The sequence below is a fragment of the Nothoprocta perdicaria genome, unplaced genomic scaffold (assembly GCF_003342845.1).
Source record: "Nothoprocta perdicaria isolate Ctin4 unplaced genomic scaffold, notPer1 scaffold_107, whole genome shotgun sequence".
NCBI classification, from domain to species: domain Eukaryota; kingdom Metazoa; phylum Chordata; class Aves; order Tinamiformes; family Tinamidae; genus Nothoprocta; species Nothoprocta perdicaria.
This window is the reverse complement of record NW_020454172.1, coordinates 1,292,293-1,319,889: the sequence shown is the minus strand read 5'-3', so window position 1 is coordinate 1,319,889 and position 27,597 is coordinate 1,292,293. Positions and strand designations below refer to the sequence as shown.

The 27,597-nt window shown below is 43.7% G+C and overlaps 1 protein-coding gene across 2 annotated transcripts; it reads right to left on the bottom strand.

Moving 5' to 3' along the window:
• Positions 1–6,409: 6,409 nt before the first annotated feature.
• RAD50 (RAD50 double strand break repair protein) lies at positions 6,410–25,910 on the bottom strand. 2 transcript variants are annotated; one of them, XM_026045980.1, is made up of 26 exons: positions 25,579–25,910; positions 25,134–25,317; positions 24,676–24,759; positions 24,307–24,458; positions 23,442–23,627; positions 23,092–23,296; positions 22,581–22,709; positions 22,159–22,324; positions 20,760–20,953; positions 20,392–20,598; positions 19,376–19,558; positions 18,970–19,127; positions 17,869–18,044; positions 16,949–17,186; positions 15,859–16,048; positions 15,122–15,248; positions 14,698–14,891; positions 14,291–14,401; positions 13,670–13,762; positions 13,472–13,585; positions 12,575–12,702; positions 11,540–11,764; positions 9,597–9,682; positions 9,036–9,178; positions 7,082–7,215; positions 6,410–6,726 (listed from the first exon to the last, which is right to left on the bottom strand). In XM_026045980.1, the coding sequence occupies exons 2-26, from the start codon at positions 25,260–25,262 to the stop codon at positions 6,540–6,542; spliced, it is 3,939 nt and encodes a 1,312-aa protein (XP_025901765.1). In that variant the 5' UTR covers positions 25,263–25,317; positions 25,579–25,910; the 3' UTR covers positions 6,410–6,539. The 2 variants fall into 2 exon arrangements, with proteins under 2 accessions (XP_025901765.1, XP_025901773.1); XM_026045988.1 differs by lacking the exon at positions 6,410–6,726 and having other exon boundaries at positions 7,087–7,151; positions 9,058–9,178; positions 23,442–23,630.
• Between the last annotated feature and the right edge of the window lie 1,687 nt (positions 25,911–27,597).

The window sequence follows — 27,597 nt, the reverse complement described above, 5'->3', positions numbered from 1 at the left end:
GGGCAGGAGGGGAGCGGGGAAGGGCGCTCCATCCCGGCGCTCCATCCCGGCCCTCCATCCCGGTTGCTCGCGTGGGCTCCGCGTGGCGCCGTGGGAAGAGGAGGCGGCCGGAGGGAGGCCGGCTCCGCGGCCGGAGCGAGGCCGGCTCCGTGGCGCTGCTCAGGGCGCCGCCTCGGCCGCCCTGGCCGCCAGGCGCCGGTACATGCCCTGCGTGAAGTTGCCCAGCTCCGGCAGCAGGTTGCGCAGGTAGATCTCGCTCTCGCCGGGCAGGGAGCATCTCTGAGGAAGGGGACACGGAAACGTTAGCGCTCGCAGCGGGAATAACAGCTCAAGCACCCCRGTCAGCACCCCGCAGAGCAGAGCCTGGGTTCTGCAGCCTCTCCTAGTGCGGAGCCAAGGCCACGCGGTGCCAGCACGGGACACACGAGCTGGGAGCCGCTCTTGCCCAAGCACCAGGTGACTAGTCCGCGTGTGCAGCAAGCAGCCCGCGAGGGACAGCGGGGACCCGGGGACTCTTGCATGGCCCCAGCACCACTGAGATGGCTGCAGGAGCTCGAGCTGCTCCCCAGCTCCTCCGCGGTGCCCGAGCTCTGTGCAGGCAAGTGCTGCTCGGGGAGCCGCCGCTCGGGGAGCCGCCGCTCGGGGAGCTGCTGCTCGGGGACCCGCCACTCGGGGACCCGCCGCTCGGGGAGCTGCTGCTCGGGGAGCCGCCACTCGGGGACCCGCCGCTCGGGGAGCTGCTGCTCGGGGACCCGCTGCTCGGGGACCCGCTGCTCGGGGACCCGCCACTTGGGGACCCGCTGCTCGGGGACCCACCGCTCGGGGACCCACCACTCGGGGAGCCGCCACTCGGGGACCTGCCGCTCGGGGACCCGCCGCTCACCGTCTTGCTGTGCAGGCTCTGCAGGTTGGTGATGAGCGGCTTGTAGTCCGTCTTGCACTTGGTGACCTTGCTGAGCGCCGTGCTGGCCTGGCACAGGAGCTCCTGCTCCGAGAGCTGCAGGGGATGACACGGTGGGGACGTTAGAGCTGTGGTGCCACCTCSAATGGCCCCAATCCCTGCAGCGCCGGCCCTGGCATCCCGGCGTCCTCTCCCCGGAGCTTCTGCCCTGCCCGCTGGTCACGCTCTCGGTCCCGGCCACGTTAAGGGACTCGCTGCCGCTGCCGTGCACAGAGCTCTATAGTGCCCAGTGCTGCTCGTGTCCCCATCCCTGCCAGGCAGGAGTGGGAAGCGGGAACCCCGGGACGGAGTCCTCGGAGGAGCCAGGCGGCTCCCTCTGCCCTCCCGCAGGTCCCGGTGACCAGGGYTCTGGTACCTGCTGCCCTAAGCTGCTTCTGCCTGGTTTTGGGATGAGTTTTGTGCCTCTCTGCCCCCCGTTTTACCTTTCGGTCAGTGAAGACGAGCTGGGCCACCCGGCTGTCATTGCAGGGGATCTGCAAGAGGAAGACGAGGGAGAGGGTCAGTGCTGGGCACCCAATGCACCAGGTGCCCACCCCCAAAACGCCCCCTGCCCAGCCCGATCCCGACTGGAGCCGGGAATCCTGCCCCTTCCCGGGACGTGCGGCTGTGCCGGTGACCGCGTGTGAGTGCCCACGGAAAGGAGAGCCAAACGCCGGGCTTTTCACCCCAAATGASGGCGGCTACAGAGGCACTGCCACCGCCCAGCACCCTAGGGCTCCCTCGCAGCTTTTGGGTCACCCAGTTGGTGATGCCCGTGCGGGATGCGGGATGCCACAGGCCCGTGCTGCCTGTTCCTGGCCGTGGCCCGTGCTCACCTGCGGCCTCGCGTTGAACTGCTGCACCAGCTGCGTGATCTCCGAGAGCGTTTTCAGCGGGGCCGTGGCCGCCGGCGGCCGGGAGCGGATCGCGTCTACCAGGCAGAGCAGAGCGAAGAGGCTCTTGAGCAGGGCGAGCATCCTGAGCGGGAGGCTGCAGCGCCGGGAGCCGCGGCCGCACTGCCTCGCTGCCTGCCACGGCCCTCTCTTTATAGGGCAGGTGAGGGAACACTTGGCCGAGTGCTACCAAATATAGGGCTCTTCCTGTGGTGATGTGGCGCTGGGGCTGGAAGTGGAGTTCTCCCCAAAGAAGGGCATTATGTAACGCGAAGCACCAAGCTTTTCCCCCCATCACCGGCCGCGCCGCCCGCGTGCCTGCCTAGCAGATCCTAATCGGCTGATTGATAGATGAAGAGGTATTGAAATGAAAAACTTGGGCTTTCTTCTTAATGGTGTGCTCACCATTGACTGTGCTCCACATGTGGTGCAGGAAGAGGGTGTTGGATGGGTGAACAGACACCAAATGTTGCATTTCAGATAAACATCTTCTTACATGAAGATCAAAACTGGCTAGATAAAAGACAAAGAGATGGAGGGGTGTGGGGAGGCTTCCATGACAATTTGGGGGCAGAAAGTGGAGGGTCCAAGTGCAGGGTATGGACCAAGAAAGGGAGAAGCTGCAGTGAGGGCAGGACGCATGGGGAGCTGCCAAGGAAGCGGCTGTGCCGCAGGGAAGGGTTTTGGGGGGCAGCGGCTTCCCGCACCCCGGCCATCTGCAGCCCGGCCTCTGTGGGGTCCTGGGGGGTGTCTGGGCGCTTCCCTGAGCTGGGACCTCCTCCAGGGGCTGCTACCAGCCTGGCAGCCCCTGACAACCCCCGCAAAGAGCCCGTCCTGCCCGCGGGAYGATGCCAGAGGGAGACGCTCCGTGTCTGCCAGGGCCCGGTGCCTCTCGGGTACCCGTGGATGTGGGAGCAGGTGCTGGAATGGGCAGGGAGGYGCAGCCGGTGCTGCAGGTCGTGAGGCTGCCGGTGCCTGATGCAGTGTTTAGAACTGGAGCACCTGCTGCTAGGACTGGAGCACCAGCAGGGACACCTTGATAGAACTGGAACACCTTTGGGGGGGGGGGGAACCCCTTGCAAGAACCGGGGCACCCCTTGCCGTGCAAGGCTCCTGCCTCTGCTTTCCAGCGTTGGTGCCACGCGTCCTCACGGCAGCTGGCCCCGGGACTGGCCCTGCAGCCCCAGAAGGGCTCGAGCTGCTGTTCCCCCCGTGCGGCCGCGGCTGCTCTGGCCGGGCCGCCCCCGAACTGCTCCTGCTGGCGCCTTCTCCCGGCTCCTGACTGGGGCCCTGGCCCCGCCGGCCTCCCTCCTGCAGCAGAGGCCTCACCCGTGGGGGCTGCTGGCACAGGCGCAGAATMAAACATTTGTTCATGCGAGAAAAGCCCGAATGTGGGTCACCCCACATCAGCACAAGCCGTATCTCGCGGATCAGCGGTCGGGTTTACAAACTGGGTGCCTTTGAGCGCTTGGCAAGGCGGCAGCCCCGGCCCCGCGCGCGGCAGCCACATGTGCCTATAGCTTCACACATGCGACAGGCTCCGCATGAGCCGAGCTGCAGASAATCGGCTGGAGCAGGACGAAGGAGGCTTTGCATCACATTTCCCGACACCGTGAGCCCACGGCGGCAGCGGAGACCATCGCCCCGCGGCGCGGAGGCTGCTGGAAGCCTCCCGAGGGGTAGTAACTCAGCCGTCATAGCGAAAGAGATGGGCCCTGATAGCTGCTGTGACATTTAGCTGCTAGCAGGGCTGCAAGGAGGCTTTATATGATTAAGCTTTCGAAAGCATCATCTGTAATTGTTGGTCTAGTCTGCGGTGTTTATTTGTAGATAATTGCATTTTTTTTGCTCTATTTTGAGGGCATGCAGAAGCTTTCTACCTACAGCAGGGAGAAGGGGAGCGGCTCGTCCTCGCCGTGCCCAGAGGTGACAGCCGGGATGAGCGGCTCCGGCCCCTTTGCGGGGCTGGTTCCTGCTCCCCTCGTTGCAGGGCATTCCTGCAGCGCCGGCACCTCCCCTGTTCTCCAGGGCCCCACCGAGCGGCAGGCAGGAAAGGGGAGCCCCGGGACGGGTCGCCCCGTTTCACCGCTCTGGGCCCGGCCGCATCGTCCCCGCTCCTCCCGCGGCCGGGGCAGCCCAGCGTAGCGCCAGGCGGTGCTGGATGCTGGATCCTGCCGCCCATCCAGCTCCAGTCAGCCAGGGAAGCCCTGGAAAACTGATCCGCATCCGCTTGGCTCATTTTACTGGAATGTCCTGGAATGGAGCCCCCAGGCTGACCCCATCCTGAGGAACTGGGGCCTGGAGCAGCAGCCGGAGACGCTGGTGGCTCCGGAGCTGCTGCCCGGGGCCGGCTCTGCAGCAGCAGCCAGGGGCACTGCTCGGGAATGGGGACACGGCCAAGGCTGGGAATGGTCCCCAACCCTGCACCAGCGACACGAGGCTTCCAGCCCCCGCTCAAGCTCCGTTACAGCCTGCCCCAAATGTCCCCTCGGGAGCGGATTCAGGAAGCGGCCCTTGCCCTAACCTGCACTTGCCRACCCGCGCGGGGGCCGGAGCGGGAGCAGGAACCGCGGCGGCGCCGGGACCCCCTGGACGCGGCGCCGGGGGCGGCTGATGGAGCCGCGCGCTGGGCGCCGCTTCCCGCGGGTCACGCAGGGACCCCCTGCCCCCCGGGGCTGAGCACGGCCCCGCTCGGGACACAGCCCCCTGCTCCGGGCGCCGGGAATGCCGCCGAGGCGCCAGCGCAGAGGCTTCGCTGGCATGGACGCGGTGGGAACCACGCTGGGTTCATTTCAACACTGACACTTCACATGGGAAACCATGTGGAAAACCAAAGAAAATGCCAGGAATCCCCCCAGGAAAGGGAGCCGATGCTGCAGTTCTTCATGCAGGCCATGGACATGCCAGGTTAAAATTAACAGGTAGGATAGGAAAATTTGAAAATTCAAAGTCCGTTTTTTTTTTTTTTAGTTGATTTTATCTTTAAGAAAATTCCCCTTCAGGAAGTAGAGCTCGTGTCAGTGAGGCATCCTGGTGCAGGCGCGAACGTCACACCCCTGAGCAGCRTTTTCCTGCCTCGGCGCTCCCCGTGCCCGGCTCCTGCCTTCCCAGCAGCCTGGCAAGGGCACAGGGGCTGCGCGGCCCATCCATCCACGCAGCGGCAGCTCACGTGGGGACCGSGACAACTTTGCTCCCTTACGTCTAATGCAGGTGCAAATACTTACTTCAGGGGTAGTGCCAGGCACCGAGCGCTTCAAGGCACCAGATTTCCAGGTCTATGTCCCAGGTCACAGACCGAGATCGCCGAGCACAAGCAGCTGGCTCCTGCCTTGGCTTTCCAGGGCTTGGTGCAGGTCCTTGCCAGGCCCCTGTGCTCCGTTCCCGAGGTGCGGAGCGCTGGAGCGGCRGCTCCCGCGGGGCCCTGTCYGTGGTGCTTGTCCCAAACCCGGGCACGTGGGCACCAACCTGCGCCCCAGGGCAGCTCCAGCAGCAGCCCCAGCCCCGAGAGCCTCTGGAAACGCAGGGAAAAGGGATTCTCATGTTACAAGGGAGAAGGGAGACACAGCACGGCCTTCCCAGCTCCCTTCTTTTCCCATGGAAAAATGTTCCAAAATTGCGATATTGCTATTAACGCTTTTGTTTGCTTGTTTTGCAGTGGTTTAAAGGTTTTTGCCTGGGACTGGAGCTTTGGTGACAGATAGTCTGCGAGCAGCAGGAGACACAAGAGCAGCTCCCGTCCCTGAACTTGCAGCTCTCCTTCAAGGCAGAGGGCTGCTCAGCAGGGCCTCCGTCCCGCCAGCCCCACGGAGGCTCCGGTGGCCCGCGGGAGCTGCGAGGAGCCGAGCCCGGCCTCTGGGGCACCCCGCTGTCCCCGCTGCACTTCCACCCGGAGCGGCCGCCGTGAGGGGGAGCTGCACCAAAGCAAAGGGCTCGGCCCCAGCGCAGAGCCGCTCTCACCTCCTTCTCTGACACACAAATTAACACTCCAAGGCATTTTTCTTATCATTTCTACAGAGCTTGATTATCTCATGTAGAATAAAAACACAACCTCAAGGACTTTAGATTTAGATACAACTCCCACAACTGTCATCACTTTAAAGTGGCAAAGAGGGAGATGACATTTCTGCCCCTCTTTAAGCGAAGAGAGGCAGGGCCAAGTCTGGWTAAAAAAAATTGCTTCTGTCATCTATTGATTCATTCATCGAGTCAGAGACTTCTCTACTCTCAAGGAAACCATTACGCTGTGCTTGCACTTTTGTGACGATTTTGTCCTTTCAAAGAGTGGCAAAAATCCTTTTTGAATCTTGTGAATTTTGTGTAGACAGGACGGAGAGCTGCAGTCGCTCTGGATGTGCCAGACCCAAGGGATGGAGGGCAAGCCCCACGCTCATGCTTCCAAAGAATCTTCTTGGAGCCCCGTACATACTCAATCACAACTTTATTTTCACTTTAAAGAATAAGCTATCTCTAAAAGCTAACTGCTCTGTATTCATTTACATTTGCCCAAGTACAGCAATTTTTAAACTCTGCACTTTCTTCTGTGCATAAGATACAAGATTTAAAAGTTAACTGCTTCAGCTTCTAGCTGAAATTCCTCCAAATCCCCATACCTGTGCTATTGTGTACTGCTATTTCCAAATGCTTTCATTTCAGCTCTATTAAGTAAAGCAACTACACTAGTTTATAAAACCTAATTACTTGGAATCCTAATGAACATATGACCCTAAGGAGCTGATTCTGCACTTCATGATTTCAGAGCACTGGTCAATGTTCTTCTTGATCCTGTAGAACGTTTCCACGTATTCCGAACGGCCCAGAAGTTCAACAAAATCTTCATCGTGGGTTATCACCAGGAGCTGGAAGTTGCGCTGCTGCGATCGGCTTTTTATTATCCTGCCAAAGAGATGCTGGTTAACACATCTTCATGCAGATGACGTTTCAGATTTACAGAACTTACAAACACACAGTGCAAAAGCAGCTAGCCATTAATAGTTAACTATTGAACCAAAAGACATGCACTACCAAGCAATCTAAGGCAGACTGGTATCTCTTTTATAAGGATAAAAMACAAACAACAAAATAACGGGTAAGACACTGTTCCAGGCAAAGGAGGGGGAATCTAAAGCTATTGCTTTGCATATATAATAGTAAAGAGATATACAAGCTCAAAATAAACTTAACTTCTGCTGATAATTAGYAACATTCCCAAAATGCCCATCATTAAGCTTCACAAGAAGGGATTACTCACTCCACCAAGGCATGGGCCAGGGACTCTATGTTTTCTCGATCGAGGTTGGTAGTGGGCTCATCTAGTGCCAGGATGCCACAGTTGAGACAGAAGGTTTCTGCTAGAGCAAGGCGAATGATAAGAGAAGCAAGCACCTGGGGAAAGAAAAAGAAGGAAAATCTTACTATTCCAAGCGCTTAGAGAGCAGCAGTGTGCAACATGCTGTTTCTAATTCCATTACAAACTGTACGACTTGAGTAAAACTTACAAGGTGGTTCACTGATAACTTGCAATACCAGTAACTCACTGCCACGCAGCTGAAAATATGTACTAAAATTTCAAGTTTAAAATGGAAGATCCACTCTGCAAAATACTGTTGGAAAAAAACATCTAAGTGAAATTCTCAGCATCCAGGAAATACTGGAAATAAGAACGATTACTGCAATGTCACCTGCATCACCACTGTACTTTTTTCAAGCCCCATCCTACTGCAGCAGACATGGTGGAAATTTGTATTTGTATTGCTTGCTCCGGATTACTTAACATCTGTTTACTAAAACTGAAGTCAGCAGGATTTACYAGTGTGCACATTACAGCTACACCAACCTGCCCAATCCTATGCGACCTCACGAATTAGTGAAAATTGCAAAACTCTGATGGAAACTTTAGGAGAACACGCCACCAAAGAATACTTTCCAGTGATTGTGACTGCTGGTATCATAGATCACGATCAAAGAGAATTCTCAGAATATAAGCTAAGAAACTGTGAATAAGTTTCGTTCTCACTTACACGGGACTCTAACGTAACGCTATAGACTGCTATAAGATGCGTTTTTTGCTTATGCTGTTTTATATGAAGTTTGGAGTTTCCCCCATCGTGAGTATGGAATTTTCAAGATAAGTACACAYGCGCATTCAGGTGGGAATGAGTTTGACAGCATTTCTCATACTCAGCTCAAGTACCGATGCACCATGCAGCTTTTCATGGAACGCCTTTTAGCGGCTCTGCTGCTGTAAGCCGTTAGAGAGACTGCACCATTTTGCTCTAATCCTAAACTGCTAACTTTTGCATTCTGCATCTGGAGACTGAGTCCAGTGCTGGGCTCCCCAGGACARGAGGGATGYGGAGCTGCTGSAGAGAGTCCAGYGCAGGGCTACSAGGATGATCAGGGCCTGGAGCATCTGCCCTGGGAGCAAAGGCYGAGGRAGCTGGGCCTGKTCAGCCTGGAGAAGAGGAGGCTGAGGGGGGACCTGAGCAGTGTCCATAGACACCTCAAGGGAGGCAGTGAGGAGGACGGGGCGGCCTCTTTGYAGKGGTGGCCAGCGACAGAACTAGAGGAAACGGCCACAAACGGAAGCACCAAAAGTTCCCCAGGAACTTAAGGAAAWKTTTCYYRRCAGTGAGGGTGCCCRAGCCCTGGCACAGGYTGCCYAGAGAGGCTCTGGAGTCTCCCTCTCTGGAGATCTTCCCAACCCACCTGGACGCAGCCTSTGCCGCGTGCTCTGGGTGACCCTGYGYGTRCAGGGGCTTGGAMTGGATGATCTCTAGAGGTCCCTCCCAACCTTCAGCATTCTGTGATTCWGTGATTTTTCTGTTATTACTGCCAGGATCAGCTGGTGACGCTCATCTGAAGAAGCAGACTCTCACTGTAACTCCACGGGCCTGTTTGCTGGCTGCCCAAGGGCAGAAGCACCACGGCAGGTGTCAGACCTGCAGAGGGCTGATTCCAGGGGCAGCTGGACTCGCTGCTGGGGAGTTATGTCCTCTTGCCCTTGAGGAGTTCAGATGCCGGGCCACAATGCAACAGGCAGATCAAAAGGGCATCTCTCAAGCCTCAATATGTGTGAGRGAGAGAGATGTGGCTATCTGTGAGCAATCTCTGAATACTGCATATGCTGCCTGCAATACCCAGACAATAAAACATGTGCAGGATTATAAATTAGTGCTGGAGTTCCCAAATAAAATGCCATTTACCTTCTGTCCAGCACTGCATCTTCCTCGCATGTCCAGCGCCGTATCTCCTTTGATCATTACTACCCTGTAGTTGTAGCTTCTTCTTTTATCAGATGCTGAAACACTCTCATCTGCATCAGAACGAATTTCTATATACTCGATATCTGAAAATGTGAAGGAAAATTGTCCTATTATAAAAAATGCCTACAGACTTGAGAGTCAAAATATACAGATACCTAGAAAACTTGTATTCAGAATTCCCATTGACAGATAAAGCTTGGAAATTTTCAAAGACTGGTAAATTCAACTGGTGCAGTTCTCATATCTCAAGGAAAGTTTAATTTCAGGAAATTTATCATATAACTGCATGATAGGTGATGAAAAGTTAATTTAGTTTAATAAAGTTTCATCAATTTAAATAAGTTTAATAAAAAATATAATTGCGACCAACAAATGTAGCCTTTARAATGCAACCATGTATTATCAGAAACTAGATTTTCATATTTTGAGCAAATGATTTTCAGTGTGCACTGTTCAATATTAAATCTATATGTAAGAGAAAAACTAAACCAAATTATCTACCTTGTCCTCTGTAGGTGCTTCGCCAAAGATCACGAATTATCTTATTGATTTCTTCCATTTTCATGCTATGAAATGTCATTATTGCTCTGGGAGGAAAAAAAAAACAAAAACCAAGCTGTTACAGATGCAGCCAGGGAATGCTAAGGAAGGCAACAGTTTCATTTCATTCATTCATCAATAGCACATCTTCTAAATAGTTCTCCTTTTCCAAATATTTCTGCTAAAAATACCACAAACAGCAATTTATTATTTTGAATGCAGAAGTGTATAAAGACACTGCATCACTGTRAGAGATTGCATTACATAAGTACTTCTGCTCTCATGACCACAGTCCTCCTGCACCCTGCAGTGGCTTCAGAGGAAAAGGAAAGTCCACRAAGTTTCCTCAGGGCACAGAATTCTCCATCAAGAAAATAATTTGTAGTTACCCAAAGTGACATTATGACTGGAGCTACCTTTCTCTTTAGCAGTAACATAGGATATTATTAATACTCTTTTGTTTCTCTGCTTAATATATCAATCATACATGTCTTCAGTGTTCAATATAGATACAGAAACACAGAAGTATCAATAGATATCTCATATAAAATCATACAAGAAAGTAAACAATGCTGCATTTCTAACTTTGCTTTTAAAGAAAAATCACTCATAAAAAACAAAATACTTGACTTAAAATGTCAACATTTCAAAAACTTCAAAAAAAACCCAAAAAATTTCAAAAAACATATATGGTAGGRAGTTCAATACATGTCTGCAAAGGGTTTTTCACATATGCTTTTCCCACCTTCCCTCTTATAAGAATTCCTTCCACATTTTCTGGGGCAAAAAAATAAAAGGCTATTTTCAATTTAACTCAAACACACGAATGCCTTACACATCAATTTATCACCAACCTTCAAATATTAAATCAATAAAGATCAACYGATTGCAGAGAAGAACATACAAAATGTTGGTTTTCCCAGCCTACATACACAGCTTTCAATCTCTGGCTATTAGAAGCAACATTTCGTCTCACTGATTTTTTAAGATGATTACCAATAAACGATGCTTATCTATTTTTCTTGAAATTACACGACCAATTTCCTGCTTTGCCTTAAATAGAAACAATAGATGATTTGATACCATACAAAAAGATTCTGAAGTCTAAAAGGGAAATTCTTGGAGTGCAGTTCCATTTAAAGCTGTGAAGAAAGAATTATACATGCCCTTACCAATATTGGTCTTCATAATACAAAGTCTGGCTTACAATCAAATATAAAATATTTTATTATTCAATTGCTTAAAACAAGGCTCCTCTAGACCATTTTTAATAGCCATTGAGACTACAAATACCGTGAATTCATGACCTTTAAGAATATTACACTAAATATCCGCTGAGTACCCAAGAACTCTTTTTTCTTCTATTCCCGCTCATAGTCAAAATACTTTGGTGGTTCTACCTGTTTTCATTTAAAAATGAAGTAGAATGTGCAGGCAACAGATGCCTTCACTCACCACCACGAGCAGCACAACAAATCCAAGGAATTTGGCACAGAAGTTACAGATGGATGATGCTTTGGGTTCATTTGCTGTTCTCTCCCTGAACTTGTATTGCTGCATTGCAAGGATAAGCCCTAAAGGCACAACCAGAACTCACAAAAGTTCCAACAGAGAGTTGGGAATGAAATGGGGATAATMTATGTCTATATAAACTCTGGCTATCAATGTATTTATTGCATGTAATAAAATTCTATGTAAATAAAAAGTTGTGCTTGGCTATACTATCCTTRTAGTTAAAGGGCTACATGAAGAGAAATAATTACACATCTCAAGGAATTATATCCATTTATTGTTCCTAATTTCTCCTAGAAAGCTGGAAATTGAAAGTTGCTTTGTACCAAGTACGTCAACAGGAATTAAACCTGTTGACATCAAACAAGCTGCCTTCATATGACAGTACTTACTTGTCAAGAGCCTTATAATAAATGTCCAGATCTTTGTTCACCAGCTCTGTTGTTCTCATAACAATCATCATTTCCCTGTATTTTTCCTCTGCATCTTTGAACTGTGACTCTCGAAGCTCCTTTTTAAAACGAACAATCTCTTCCTCGAATCCACGCTGCCGGCCCAGGGCAACATGATGGTTTCTCTTTAGATCTTCTATTTTCTCCTCTAAACGTTTTTGTTCACTGTCAAACCAGATGTGACATTCAAGCCTTTTGTATTTACAATTTCATACTATTTTAGTTATGGTTTTAATTTTGAGTTTACGCTAGGCTGTAGTTTCTTGTACTTAAATTTGTAACAGCCAAAATTACAGTATTAACATCCTTGGAACTAAAACACATTTAGAAGAAAATTACTTTAGAATTTGCTAAAAATATATTCAAACCCTTTTTCTAACTAGGACAAGAAGCTTAATGACCAAAGTGATATAGGTAAAAATACATAAAATAGTTTGATAGCAGGAATTAAATTTAGGATGCTGAGCAAAACTAAGATGAATAACCGGGTAAATAGCAGAAAGCTAAATAAATAACTGCCATATAAGAGCCAATAGAGAGCTAATTCCTGTTCAAGACTGTTTGTCATCTAAGCAATTAATATTAAACTACTGAATACAAAATTTGCTATTGAGATGCACAGGAAGAGACTGCAAACAAAAAACAGAATATTCTTATCCAGAGAAGGGAGTTACTATTTACATGGGAATYTGCAAGTGGAAGTCGTTAAAATGAAAGGGTTAAAACGAAACAGGTATGTGCACATAGGCATATTTTTAGGTAGAAGTGCTATATAATTTCACTAAGTCATGTTTTTGTTGTTGTCATAGGAATACTACACAAACAAGAATCTGAAGGAGGAAGTGATTCTACATCAATGGAAGAAAGGTGGGCCAGGAAACACATGTAATACATAATGAATATCACATACACGTATTTACTGAATGCGCATGGAAAATATGATCTTTTGCTTCGAAGATCTTATGATGTGCTTACTTTTTTGTCTGCAGGACTTTCATTTCTCCTTTCTCCTTCATAAGCCGTTTTATTTCGTCTTCAACTTCTTTTAGCTCTTCACTTCTTTTCCTCAAAGTAAGATTATCCTCTAGCCATCTCTCTTGTATCTAACTCCACAGAAAGTTGGTTGTTGTTTAATGGGCTAAGTTTTATTCACCCCATTTTTCAGTACGATACAGACTTACAGTGATGAAGTACAAATCCCACACAACTCTGAAACYTACTGCAAGCATAATATAATTGGTAGCGCTGAGAACTGTCACGTGTATTTTAGGAACTTATTTTATGCTAGAAATAGGGTACAACTTTTACAAAATTGGTTCTCACGGGTCATCTGCATGTGAAATTTGAATCAGTGCTTCAAATTGGGAAAGTTATTTGAGACGAAATTCAACAGAAGTTCCCCACCTCAACTCTACAGTAAGTGCTGGATAAGGGGAATCTCACCTTTCCTATAGAGGATGTGAACAGGATTTGAGAAACCAAGTACTTGACAAAATCTAAAGTGACCAGCAACTTCTGATACTTGCTATCATGTATCACACACACCTCAGAGCAGTCCTCTTTCAAGAGGCTGGTGTTCTCCAAACAAAGCCAGCTTTAGAAAACATTGGCCATTATCACAATAGACTTACCCTTTTTGGAAATACCACAAGATGAATATCAAAGATAAACATCTTCAACRATGCATCTATTTTTACATACCTAAATTTCAAGATGTTTTCAAGCCTAACGCACGTACAGCAGCTACTCTAGCCGATTAACTAGAAATCAATCAACTAGAAAACTTTATAGAAGCACGAACTTATGSAGGATTACATCAACACCAGAAATTATTTCAACTATGCAACATATACTTTAAGATAATGCATCTACCTTTTGGGTGTCTATATCTTGTCGAATCATTTCCATCTCTTTACTTATCTTTTCCTTGTGTTTCTCACAGGCAGCTAACTGAGAATTTACTTCCTCGAGTTCAGATTCCTTTTGCTAAAGAAAGAAAATGATAGTAGTTAAACATTGAAAGTTTGCATTAAACTCACTTTTTAACTTTTCCTTTTAATTTAAGATTACCTTTTTATAGTCTTCTTTTCCATGTCGAATGTAGTCATCAATTTCTTTCATGTAGTTGCTTATATTTTTAACTTTCTCTTTTATATCATTTATCTGCAGGGAAAAGATTTCTACTAAGATACAGTCTTCTATACAAGAACTGACATTCACTATACCAAAGATGAAGTGTTATATTCAAATATTTTCAACGTACAAGTCCTAATTATAACGCCCTTTGATGTATTAAAGTCTTTACTTTTGAAAATAGCACGAAAATGTTTTGCTAAACAAATGGCAAATCACTCATCCAYACTTAAAAGGAAGGCCGCTTCACCYGAGAAAGAGTTTTTGCCTCTTGGCAAGAACAGGTTCTGCTCATCCTCACTTCTTAACATCAAAACTCATGAATATTGCCAAGCGTCCCTAGAAGCCCCTTGACAAGGCTGCCAAAGGAGTAATTACGGCTGAGCTTGTTCCTGACTTAGCTACATTTCCTTTATTCTCCAGAAGTTCTAGAAATAGAAAGCATTATCTAAAGTCACTGTTATTTCCCAAAAGGCCGACTCATCATCATGGCCTTCCTTCCATATCTGAAAAACAATATCTAAGCATATTTCCCGACTGTGTCAAAAGCAAACTAACCTTCTCTTGCGTCTCCTTATTGCTCACATTCTTTTTATTAATTAGGTCCTCCTTCTCCTGCTGCAGTTTTTCTAGAGTTGCATTCAAAGGAAGAACCTGCTCTTTTGCTTCCTGAAAAACAGTGGGAAATAATATGTCTTTTTCATTCTCTTGCTCTGTTAAAGATAAACAATTTTTCAATTTTTATAAAGGCAAGCATAGTTTTTTTTCCTCTGATGTTAAAAGCAAAAACACATATTAATGAACTGCTCGAAGTTTCCGAAGATATCCAAACCAGGACAAATATTTAAGAACGTATCTTAATTTGAGATCACAGGAAAATATAATAAGTTAAATACAAAAATGTTTTTTTTTTTTTTTTGCTAGTACAACAAAGCTAAGGAWTAGTAGCTAAAAGTATTCCCTACCTTGATCTCTCTATGTAAGGACTGAACCTCGGTTGTTAATTCCACTGTTTGCTCCTCCAGTTGCCGCCGACGCTGCATACTGCTGGAAATCTGAAGTTTCTCTGATTTAAGTTCATTAACTGTACTCTTCAGCTGTTGGATCTGATTTTGCTGGTCTTGCTTAAGCTTTTGATTTAGCTCAATTTTACCAGTAACTGCACATGAAAAAAAAAAAAAACCCACAATGACAATCAATCTGTTATTAGTGAAATTGCCTTACTTATGAAAATGTAAGTGCAACTTAAGCTATTATAACCAAAATTCACAAAACAGTTTTCTTAAAATGGCTAATAAGTAAACTAAAAAACTGAAATTTATATGACTGCACTCTTTGAACATTTTTCCCTCTACAAATGAAACACACTACCAGTTTTGTATGGCCTACCTGTATCCCACAAGTGTTTTTTTTCTTGTTTTTCTTGGCTTACTTGCAGAACAGTTCTATTTAAATCAACTCCTATTAGCTTAGCAGCCTGCTGAGCAATTTTTCTTTCAATATCCCTAATATCAGTCTGAAAATAAGAAGAAAAGCACTATTTTTATTATACAAGTGTTTAGCAACTTATTAATTAATTAATAGCTTTGGCAGAGAGAAGGAAGCATAGAGTTTGAGGCACTTATGAATCAAGAGCCCTCCAAATCTATCTCCTCTGCTGGGGCGGTGTCTCATCACTCAGATGGCCCAGACCAATGGAACAGAGGTGACAGGATTTATCACGTACAGCAGGGTCCAAACAGAGAATGTACTTGAACCAGAAGGACAGGAGGCTCAACCGTGCAAACTGAGAAGCAAGGCACTGCATTTGCTCTCCTGCAAGCAAGGTGTGGTAACTAACTCCTGCACAAGGGAGYCCTTTTTCCTGGTTACTATAGTACAGAAGCGAGTCAGACCTCGAGAGATACTGTGATCCTCAAAAGCAGAAATCATTACATGAAATGTCACATTTTATTAGTAACAACATCATCTGTGTTACAGGGTTTTTTTTTTTTTTTTTAGGTATTTTTTACCAGCTTTGAAGACTCCTATGACTTTGAAGTTTTGTGATATTACTAGAAACTACATATTTAGACTGTAGCAAGTGACTATCATTGTATACGTTCAAAAAAATTACCAAAACATACCTGGTACCTTTCTATAAGTGTTATGTCCTGTAAACATGCCTTGGCACTGTCTTCCTCAGACAGAATTGTGTGCAAGAGTGTTTCCTGTTCTTCTATCTCATTTTTTAAGCGTGTAAAATCCCTGTTGACACTTTGGAGCTTGTTCCTCAAGCCTGGTATTTCCTTTTCCTGGAGTTCAGTTATGGTTTGCCTTAACACACATAAAATAYAAATCCATAAATATTTGTCAAACAAAGCAGCCAAAGTTAAAGACATTCAWCATCACAAAATCTGCGATATGATTTAATAGTGGAAGACTAGATTTGGACAAAAGTAGCATTCCCTTAACCTTGTTCATGTTTGAGCTTATCTTATTTCTCCAACTAAGACAACATATTCCTCTCATTAGACAGATTAGAGAAGCTGAAGTCCAGAAGGGTTTATCAAGTATAGCAAATCCTTATCACAGGGCTGAAAAGTCTACTATACAAGGCTGCCCTCTTGTGAAAGAAAGGCGTATCCTTTCATTTTTATTTTCTCTCTYTTGCAGCAGAAGTCCTAACTAACATTAACCAAACCAAATTCTCTCAAAACAATCCAGAAGTTCCTTTCTAGAAGATCATAATTCATGTAAAATTCTCAGCAACAGCAAAAGATAGTTAAAGTATTTACAGACCAGGATTACATTGAAATGTCTAGCACAGATTCAGTAACTATTCTGTCAATAAAGTTTCCGTTTCAGCACTTCTGAGAAACATATTCAAGCGATGCGGTATGAAAACACTTCAGTAACAACAAAACCAACTTCTTTTAAATTAAAATGAGARAAAAAAAAAAGAAATTGTTCTTGTATAAACATCAGCAGAAAGTGTTTAATCACTTTCTGCCTCACCTTGATGGGATGCCCAAAAGGACCAGAAATACTCAAAAAAGAGTGGTCTAAGCAAGCAAAGAAAAAGTATGCACAAAATACTAATCTCAAGGATTACTTTTTTGAATGAATTACCTAATTCTAAAATAATTTTCCATTGATTTCAGCTTAGTTCTTAGCAAACAGTAAACTACTTGAAAGAAAACAGCTTRCAAGAGAATGGTTTGGTCAGGACTTTACCTAATTGGTTTAAGCCCTATCATTTCATCCCGTTTCTTCTCTCTTTTTTTAAGCTCAGACTCCGTTGACTTCAGCCTGTCTGGAGCAAGACGCAACTTAGACTGCAGATCACTAATTACATCCTGCAGCTCTGCCTCCGTTGGAAAAGCCCTTTGGCAAACTGGACAACACGGCTGATTCTCTTCTGTCAGCTGTGTAATGAACTGGGAATAAACTGCAGTGGCTCCGGTAAGCATAGCTGGTTCACAAAGAATCAGAAAAGAAATATGTTAACTGACAGTGCCGAACAAGATAGACAGGTATGATCATACACAAGGCAAAATAACCTGCAAAATCAGTAGGACTGAAAACAAACAGCCCTGAAGAAGCGGGCCTGACTTCAACACTTTCATTCCACAGCTTGGCCTGGGTGACCTCCAGAGGTCCCCTCCCACCTGAATTATTGCACAAGTTTATTGCCTTAAACTACATTTCTCCTGTAATTCACCGTGGATGCAAGCACTTCCCTCACAAGCCACTTTCTTTCTGCTATTTAAGGCCTTATAGACCAAAACCATGCTATACAGTTTGCTGTGTACTTGGCTTTACACCTGGCACACCTAAGCACTCAAACATTTTGCTGGTTTTGAAAGCATCATGAACTACATATAAATGAGATCAAAGTAGATACTTTATTTACAGATAGTTACCTAAAAGCATCAAAACTGATCCTGATTATAGATAAACCACAAACAGTAGTAAAGGTAAAGGTAAGTATCGTCACAAATATCAGGTAATAATATCACAGTTAGGTCAGTTTCGATGTTGATTATCCTATATTATAAAAACTCATGAACAACAATATATGTCTTTATACTTGTACACAAATTATTTAAAGCAAGCCCTAGTGAAAAACAAAAGTAGAAAGATTGTTAATTTACCTCGTTGTTTTGAACTCTTTTCAATTTCTTCTTGAAGTTTTTTCAGATCACTGTCAAAATCTTGGCTTCCACAAACATCAAAAAGYTTTGCTTCATAATTTGATAATTGTTCTTCTTTTTTTTTCAGTTCAGTGCTGATAAAATTTTTATGTTGTTCTGCTGAAGCTAATTCTTTGCTGAAACATCAATGCATAAACTCTTACCTCACAGAAAACCAAAAATTATTTTGAAACATGTAATGTAAGTACAAATAAAAACTCAGAATGTGCTTACCACCAGCTTTTCTTTAAAAGGTTTCTCAAGAAATTTACAGGATAAACCTTCAATTCATTTAAATATTGCAAGAAGTGGTACCTTCTACTTTCTCTTTGATCTCATAGATTCTTCTTTTCTACATGCTTAAGTAAACTCATTTATAAAATCAGGCCCACACAAAAGGCTTTCTAGAATGATACAATCTAAATTTTTGATTACGCACTCTGTTTGCCAGAGCATATCCGAGCTACCACTGAGCTACCTGGACAGAGAGAGCATTCGGATCATTCCACTATGTTCCAAATTTCTGAAATACTCAATATTTTTAGACTCCAAGGTTTGTATTCAGATCTATATGGAGGAAAAAAAATGCCAGAGTTGCACCTAAGACATATGTAGGGTTTTTGATTTTGCAGAAGCTGGATATGCATCACTTGCTCTTTCTGACAAACTATATATTTCACCAAATACATCACCAAAGGAAACCAGGGACATTTAATCACACATGGACTCATGACACTTCCACTAACCGTTCTACGATCTGTAAGAAAGYCAGAAGGCCAGCACCTTTTCCTCCCAAAGAAAATTCATTCCGTTAGGATCAGCATAAAGAATTAAAAATATTTGAGAATAATATTTTGCTAACTATTTTTAGGGCTGTCTTTGATGTACTATAAGTGTAAGTGATTTAATAAARGCACAAAATCTATTATCTATACAAAAAACTTTGCAGATACCTATGTAAGGAAAAATGAAGTATAAATGGMAGCATATTAATCATTCTAATATTGAAATTAATAATTTCTTTAAAAACTTCTGGAGACAACAAATTAATTTAATACCTACTTCAGTTTGGCAATTTTATCCCTTGTCTGATTAATCTCTTTATTTTTCCCATGAAGCCAATCTTCAAGTTGTTTTTTATTTGGGAAGTATCCCAACAGCAATGACAACTCATCACAATGTCTTGATTTTCCTTTTCTAATTTGTTCCTCTTTCTCTGCCTGGGAAACAAAGAATTTTAAATGAATGTATTCATATACAAAAGTTTGTAAACAAGCCATTAACTCCTTGAAGGCACGGAGTGAAATAGTCAGATAAAAGCTATATATACACTATTATATACTATATACAGTATACTATATACTATATATAGTACTATATAAATAGTATTAAAAAAGAACAAAAAAAACCATTACAAGTGAATGTTTTAATTTCATGTCTCTTTCTTATGAGATAATGATATAATTACTTTGTCTTTCTGCAGCATCTCCATTTGGGTGATTGCTGTAGTGTGTAGGTTTAACTGCTCCATCTCCTGATCCAGCTTGCGGAGTGCCCTGTCCAGGTTTGTTTTTTCACTTTGCAGACTTCTGACTTCCTGCTCGAGYGCTTCTACATTACTGTTCTTCTCAGCCTTCGCCAGATCATGTTCCTAAGCAAACAAATGAAAATTCTTAGTGTTCTACCTAAAGAAGATAAAATAAAGATTTTAAACTGTCCAGAAGCATCATCATTAACTGATACAGGATTATAAAGAGCACACACAAAAGGACAAATGCTGTGATGCTGGGATGAGTAAGGTAKATATGAGATGCAGAATTCTAMATTATATCACTAGTCCAACCTGCTSATCCTTTTAATGTAGGTCATAACTACCTGAYTTAGCTTCAAGAAGCTCACTCATATTTAATTTGATTCTCTGCATTTTAGCRTGTACTGAACGTTATACACTGGAACTACCCTAGTAAGGAGGCTAAAAGAAAAACCCYCAAGCACTGAATTCTTACAGTGCAAACAAATAAATATAAATACTTATCTACAAAAGTATAATCAGCTCTTCAAGAGAAAAATAAATTGCTCTTAACCTTATAATACTTTATAGGATAAAACACTTATGATCACCTACTCCCGTTCACAGACAAGCTATCTGCAAATGSAGCTAGAATAGCATTTTAAGGCATATATTTTTCTGGTCCAATACTTTAAGACTGACCAACCACGTGGTGTAAAAAGCAGCCATTCTTACTACGCTATCAACAAGTGACCAAGCAGAAATACTGCATTCTCTGCACGYACTGCACAAAAAATAACAAACAGGCTTTTCCTCAAACAGTCAGACATCTAAAAAGAAAGACAAAGGGAAGGTATTAAAAAAGAAAAAATGCAGCAGAGATTTGAACTCCCTTTTGGGATAAACATTATCCTTTGCCTGATAARTCGAAAATTTTGTTTCTTATCTTAAATTTTTCAGCTACATTAACTTACTGCCTTGACAAGCTCTTGGTCCAGCTCCAGAATTCTGTCTGAAGACCCCTCCAACTGCTGCAATTCATATTTTACGTTCTTCAGTTCAATCTGTTTCTTATTTTGAATATCTGATTTCAGGTCAATGGTTCTTTCTAATCCCGTCTTCTTATCTCTTATTTCATCTATCAGCTTTTGCTTTGTGGCTTCTTTTTGTGCAAAGGTTCTCTGGAAGAAGTCAAGAGCAATGTGTTAACTGAATTATCGACTATAGTTACATTTTTTACAGGAAAAGCACATTTTGAAATATTTCTTCATGCTAGTTTGCAAATATTCRCCATTGTAACGCAAGACATTGGCATATTCATATTATTAGAACTTGACCTTACCATTAATTGATTTGCAGCTTCTATGTCTCTCTCCTGTCKCTCCTTCAACAACCTGTGAAAAGTGGTAATCTGTCCTTCTTTAAAAGGTGCTCGCTCAAAACCCTCTAATTCCAGCTGTGCTGCCAAAGACTGAATTAACGAATCCCTCATTGTTATGTGTTCTTGGTGACGATCTGCTTGCAGCTGAAGGCGACCTTGGCAGAAAAGAAAATGTGCCACAAGCCCCCAAAAAATGCATGAACCAAAGACAACGGCAGTTATTTAAGCTTTCTAATTTGAAGTACTTATAAAGAATCCAAAAAGCTAGAAGATATTTTGAGATTTCCCCTTTTTAAATCCAGTCTTACTGTACRACCTTCATTTGCATGGTACACAAGAGAACTCATCCAATTAAATTTCAAACCAGGATTACGGCCATTACTGCCTTGTCAAGAAACCCTATAGCCTATAGAAAAGTTAGCCTGCATTTTGCACAAATTCATATAAACTTCAAGAAAAATGCTTTGTCTTTAATTAATTTCCCAAATGATGGGATACTAAGGCAAAGTGCAGTAACTGCCCATAAACACATGAACTATTCTCATTAAGCTTTTATGTAGGACTCTAGGTCCACAGTCATAAATGCAATATTGCAAAGAGTTCAACATATGTAATATCATATAGCAAACTGACAATCTAACTTATTTTTCTTAAATCTACACAGAGTTTAAAGTAAAGCAAAAAATCTATTTTGGTAGGAAAAACAATCTCCAAATGGCACAACTTCCTAGAATTTCCAATGTAATTATCACTCCATTTGATTACTATTACTGTTTAATTATAGGACCCATTGAAAAATGCCTCTTTTATATATCATAGCATATCATCAACAGTTCTTCTAAAACCGGATGTGCAACATGGGGAAGAACATTATCCCAAAGCTTCCAAACAGTCCCCAGTCTAAGAGACTGAGGGCGACAGGCACTTGCATCATTGTCTTGGCTAAAAGAGACTCCTACCAGCACATCCAGYCTAGCTACCTGACCTTTTCATAGCTTAGAGAAAGTATAAACTCAGACAGTGTGAAGAATTGTGTTGTGAAGTGCCATATAAACCTTGTTCTAGGTCACCACACTCTTCTATTTGGAGTATTTCTAWAAAGAATAGTCCATTTAAGAACAGATGTCTTATATGCTGTAATTACGGCTCAAAACAAGACGTGCACATTAGAAATTACAGGTGAAGAACTGTAAGAGTTGATCATCTGTGCGATTCCAACAACTTTCTTGTGCAGCTGATATATACACTTCAAGGTTGCTGACCAGTTCAAATCACATCAATTCTTACCAGTACTTCCATTTCCAACTCAATTTTTATCTTAATTATGTTAAAAATGAGTTATAGATCAAGTCTGAAATACCTCTTTCAACAAGTAATTCCGACTTCTCGCTGTTAAATCTCTGGCACTCTTTAGAAGCTCTGTCTAGTTCTCGTTTACAATCTAATAATCTCTTCTCCTTTTCCTTCACTATTTTCTGGTGGTTCTGATATCTATCCCTAAGTTGTTCATCTGTTCCTTGAAAAATCTGTACAAGAAATAAAGGAAATAATGAAGTTAGCTTTTTAATTAAATTTATAAGCCATAAGTTTTATAAGCCATAATTTATAAGTGGAGGGATCAGTTAACAAACAAAAAAAAACAAACAAAAGGCAATAATATAAATATGATTCCATAAAGATGTAATTGACATTAGCAAGTTCTTCACCAACATCCAATGCATAGTAATATATATACTTAATTCCTGGGTGGCAAAAGAAGAATCACGAAACTTAAACAGCAACCTTTTCCATTTTCTGTTGCAGATCTTGATTATCTTTTTCCATCTGCTTCTTCCTGCTCTCCAGGGCTTTTATGTCATTGTCTAGTCGCATCACTTTCATGAGATTCTGTTCCACTACTGCCAGAGAATTCTGCAAAGGAAAGAGGTAAGTAACAGATCTTACTACTTTAAAAATCCCATAATCACTGAAGTCTATACAGCACTCAATAAGCAGAACCTAAAGCTTTAATGAAGAAATCTGAACAAAAAAAAAAAAAAAAAAAAAAAAAAAAAATCAGCTAAATTTAAGAAATGGAAATTTTAGATTAAAATACAAAGAAATATTGGTGCTACGAAATAGACTACAGCTGCAAGGACTGTCTAGGTATATTTGATTCAATTTCAGGGTAAATAATAACATACAACATGAAAGTTTAAGATTTTAATCAAGGAATTCAACCAGCTTTTTGTGTTTATATGTTCTTATGTACTGCCTCATATTGGAGTTTTAACATAATGATCATGTAAATTACCATTAGCAGGTCAAGTTGACTTTCAACAGATTTTACATTCTCCTTAGAAGCAGCCAGCTGAGCCTCCCTATTGCTAAGCTGATCCTGGATTTCACGTGCTTTTTCTCTATTCTGCTTTAGATATTTCAGTTCTGTTTGACACTCTTTTACTTTCATGCTTTGTTTCAGTCGAACCTGACGGAGAGTTTCGAGTGCTTTAATATACCTTAAAAAGAAAAAAAGAAAAAATTCAAATCCTACTGGCAGTATAGCAATATTTACAACAAAATAATGCTCTAGACATTTTCACAAATATCTGTGCTATTAAAGAATATTTTTTTCTTATTTAATTACAGAAAAGAGAGAAAAACCTTGTTGCTGAAAAGATCTCATCAAACTTTTGTTTTAGAGCCTTCCCTTCACTTAAGGGCCAGTTGGATTCTTCTTGGTGACAGAAAATGACGTTGTTAATGACGGACTTGGAGACACCAAGGGCGCTGATCATCTCACGATCAATTTCTGCACACTTGGAGCTAAGACTGACCTTCTCGCCGTGCCTGCTTAACACAGATGAAGAAAACACACAGTGAAGTTAAGAGCAATTTGATTTAAAAAAAAAAAGAACTTTGTATTCAAGAGAATAAAATTGTTCCAATGCATTCACTCTAAAACTTTATAACAAATCATTTTGATGAAAGCCAATGTTCCTCACCCCTGATTTTTCCTTTACTCCATTTTTAATTACTAAGCATAAAATTACTACTTTCAGTAAGTGCATTTCACACAGCAAAACTTTTCTTTGTCAAGACTACTACCTCTTGAAAAACTTCTTAAACCACCAGAGGAAGCAAAACTTATTTAGAAGAAAAAGTTAAGTGCTTCCTCTTTTAAAGAGTGGAGGCAGAAATTAAACATGGATTTGGAACAATTTGTAACTTAAAATGGTGCTAAAGAAATTAAAACTTGTATGCTGCATAGAACACTGCTTTCAAACCACACTGTTAGTAATAAAATATTCAAGTAATCTTACCTCAGCAGACAAAAGTAATTTCTAAAACAATGGTTTCCAAATCTCCGAATTCTGAGTCAACTAACAGATTAAGTGATTAAGCTACATAGCTTAAACCTAGGAGTATAAATAGCATCTTTTCAACAACTACATGAAGTTTTCTTGGCTTATACATAAAAATATAGAAGATAAACCAAACTGATACTCATGAAAAAATGACAACTTACTTTGTTCTAGTAATGACACTTTCAAGTGTTTTAAATTCTGTTTTCTTGCCTTTCTGGGTACAAACCATGGATCGCTGGACAGCCACAAGTTCTCCATTAACATCTCGAAACTGCAACCGAATCTGAGCTCTAACATCTGTTTCATTGGCAACCTTTAGGAAAAAAAAGAGAAAAAGCCTGAATAAAGGAAATTCTTCTTGACATCCAATTGAATGTGTGCTTTTCATACTGCACATTGTTGTAATCTTTTATTATCTCACATGTCCCTGCTTTTCCGGGAAAAATAATGTCAAAGAACATCTGTCTAGCACTTTTGCATCCCAATTTTCAATTTGGTGGTAAACAAACACAAATCACTACGGCTTTTACCTTTGGGTCATGAACAAATGAGTTTCCCTTCGTTCCGGGAGGAAAATCTCCAGTGGATATATATTTAAGGCATTCAATAATAGTCTAAGGAARTAAAAGTATATGTTAATAATGACAACTTAGAGTAAACAAGATAAACTACAGACAGAACACAGTAACGGTCCCTATATATTTGCAAATAAGAGAATAAAATGACATTTTATTTTTGAGTATCACAAGAACAAGCTACTTCATGAGAACAATTCTGCACCTGGATCAGCTTCCTAAAACAAAAACAAATAAACAAAAGGCAGTGCTTGGCAAATGACTTGAAGTCTCATAATGTAAAGCATTGCAACGTATATGGTAAACTGCAAGATTTTTATGATTTTAATACCTTTGTCTAGAGACTATTCTTTGCATTTTAAGYGCTTCTAAAGTTATTTATAGTATAAAACAAAACATTTAATAAGCCGTACCGTTTTTCCCGCACCATTCGGTCCCACCAAAATAGTCAATGGACTGAAGAAAGAGATAATTTGCTTGTCTTTATCCTCCACCCCAAAACTCCTCACTCCGAGGATACTCATTTTCTCAATCTTTGACATTTTTGCAGAATATTTTTCTTCTTTTAATAAGCCAGAAACTTAAATGTCCTCAACCCTACAAAATAAAGGTAAGCAAAAAGAAAAGTAGCAGAATTGTATCATATCACTGAAAAACGACAACGCACATGAATAAGCACAGAATATGTCTTTAGAAGCACTGCAAAGCTTCAATTTTGGCTGCAGCACGTACTAAGGCAAAATGCAGTTGTTTAATGCTGAGAAGCCAACCAGCTCAATCAGCAGACCTGCCACTGTATTTACCACTGAATCTAAACCATGGCAAATATATATACATTTATGAGATACGTGCACCTACCTACACTTAACAAACACTATGTACATGCGCTTGGAGTGCTCCAGTCCCTGGAGGAGACGGGAATTCTCTGTCAGGAGCCGTGCGCATCCATGGACCTGCACATTCCCTGGGCCTGCTCTGCTGCTGCTGTCACAGCGGTGGCTCCTCCAAGCAGCTCCTACCCTCACGTGCAAGGAATATTGTTACTTAGGGATATTTATGTTTATTTACGTTACATACGTTATTTATGGATATTTAACATGCAGATTTAAGACACACAGAGGTCGGGATCCACGCTGGTCCCTGCAGGCCGTGCAGTCCTGGGACAGCTTTGTCTCCAGGCCGGAGCAGGGGCCGCTGTGCAGCCTCCCTGGGGGTCCCCGCTCCCAATTCCCTCAGGATTCTCCCGGTGTCCACTGGGATTCCTCCCGCTTGTTCCCAGGCTCCGCCACCTCCGGGGCGCCCCCGATCTCCGCCGGGGCACCCGGCCGGGCCGGCACACCGCGGGCCGGGGCGCTGCGGGCCGGGCCGGGCCGGTGCCGGTGCCGCTCGGAGGCGGGCAGGGCATTTCCTGCAGAAAGCCCGCGGGTGGCGAGCGGGGCTTTCCCCCGAGAGCCCCGCGCCGAGCCGCGCCGAGCCGCACCGCCCGTGGGCGCCTGTTTCCACGGGCAGCCGCCCGCGGCCCTTCCCCGCCGCCGAGCCCCTCCGACCGCCGAGCCCCTCCGACCGCCGAGCCCCTCCGAGCCCCGAGTCCCGCCGCGGCCCCCGCGCCGCTTCCCGCCGCCCTCACCTCGGCCCGCGCGCCCGGCAGCCCCCGCGGCCTCCGCTCCGCCCCGGCCCGGCCCGGCTCCGCCCCGGCCCGCGGGCCTCGGGAGCGCCCAGCGCCGAAATGAGGATTTTTAGCTAAAAATCCGCGCTCCGCGGTCGCCGTGCGCCCTGCGCTCGTCCTCGGGCCTCGCGGGGCCGGCGGGGACGCGCAGGCCTCGTTGGGGAACGTCCTCTTCTTTTTTTTTTTCCTTACATTTTACACCAGATAGGATTCAAAAAAAAAAAATAAAATTAAAAAATCACCATCCTTGCTATTGCTGGAAATGGCATATAAGCCTATTGCAAAGAAGTTGTGTCGCCTCCACTGGCAATTCCCCTTCTTACGCATCTGAAAACTTCTCTTGTGGGTCAGCGCTTGTCTTGTGCAAAGCGAAAATCTGTTGCAACAACTTTTTTTTTTCAATAAAAAAGATTTCTCTTGGTCGACAGGAAATGGTGTGAGTGATTTTTTAGCAATTTATATAATCTAGAATGACATACGAAGAAAGTAAGCCTCCTTTTCCCCACTAAATTATCGCACAAATAGGTATTATTGCCCCTCAGATTCCTTCTGCATGTGTCTGAAGGGAGCTCGATCAGTAATAGCTGAGGTTCCCTGCGGTCCCTCGCCGCTAAAGGGACCTGTTTTATACTTCTCGCTCCTCACGGTGCTAATGGCCTGAATTGTGTTTCTCAGAAAAAYGAGAGGAAACGGAGGAAATAAAAACGAAGAACCGCTGTCCGCAACAAGGGCCCCTGTCCTGAAGCAGGTAGCCCAGGTACAGCTGAGGTCCTGCTCTCARCGGCAAAAAAAGTGGTGCAACAGCAGCAATAAAACAGGAAAATAAAAGGGATTGTGTGTATATCCATTAYTGGGTAATGTAATGTCAGACACTGCATTGGCAGAGCTGCTCTTGCTGTGAGGGCTCAGCAGAATGAGCGCGTAGAAGTTCAAATCACTTAAAAATGTTTATTTCTTACCTTGAAGTAAAGGGGGAAGGAGAAGATAACCACTTCCTCTGCAATGCAGAAAAACATTGACCACTGTTGGTTATCTTCTAAACCATTATCTGTGCTTTCTGGGGTACCTATGAAAATGTGAATTCTCAACYGTGTCCGTTTTCTGACATGAATGATCTTGAGGGAGTTTGTTCTATGGCTTCAACACACCCGTCTGTCCCAGCAAAGAATCTGAGCCAACCCCTGCACTTTKGAAGCTCTGGGATTGTGAGC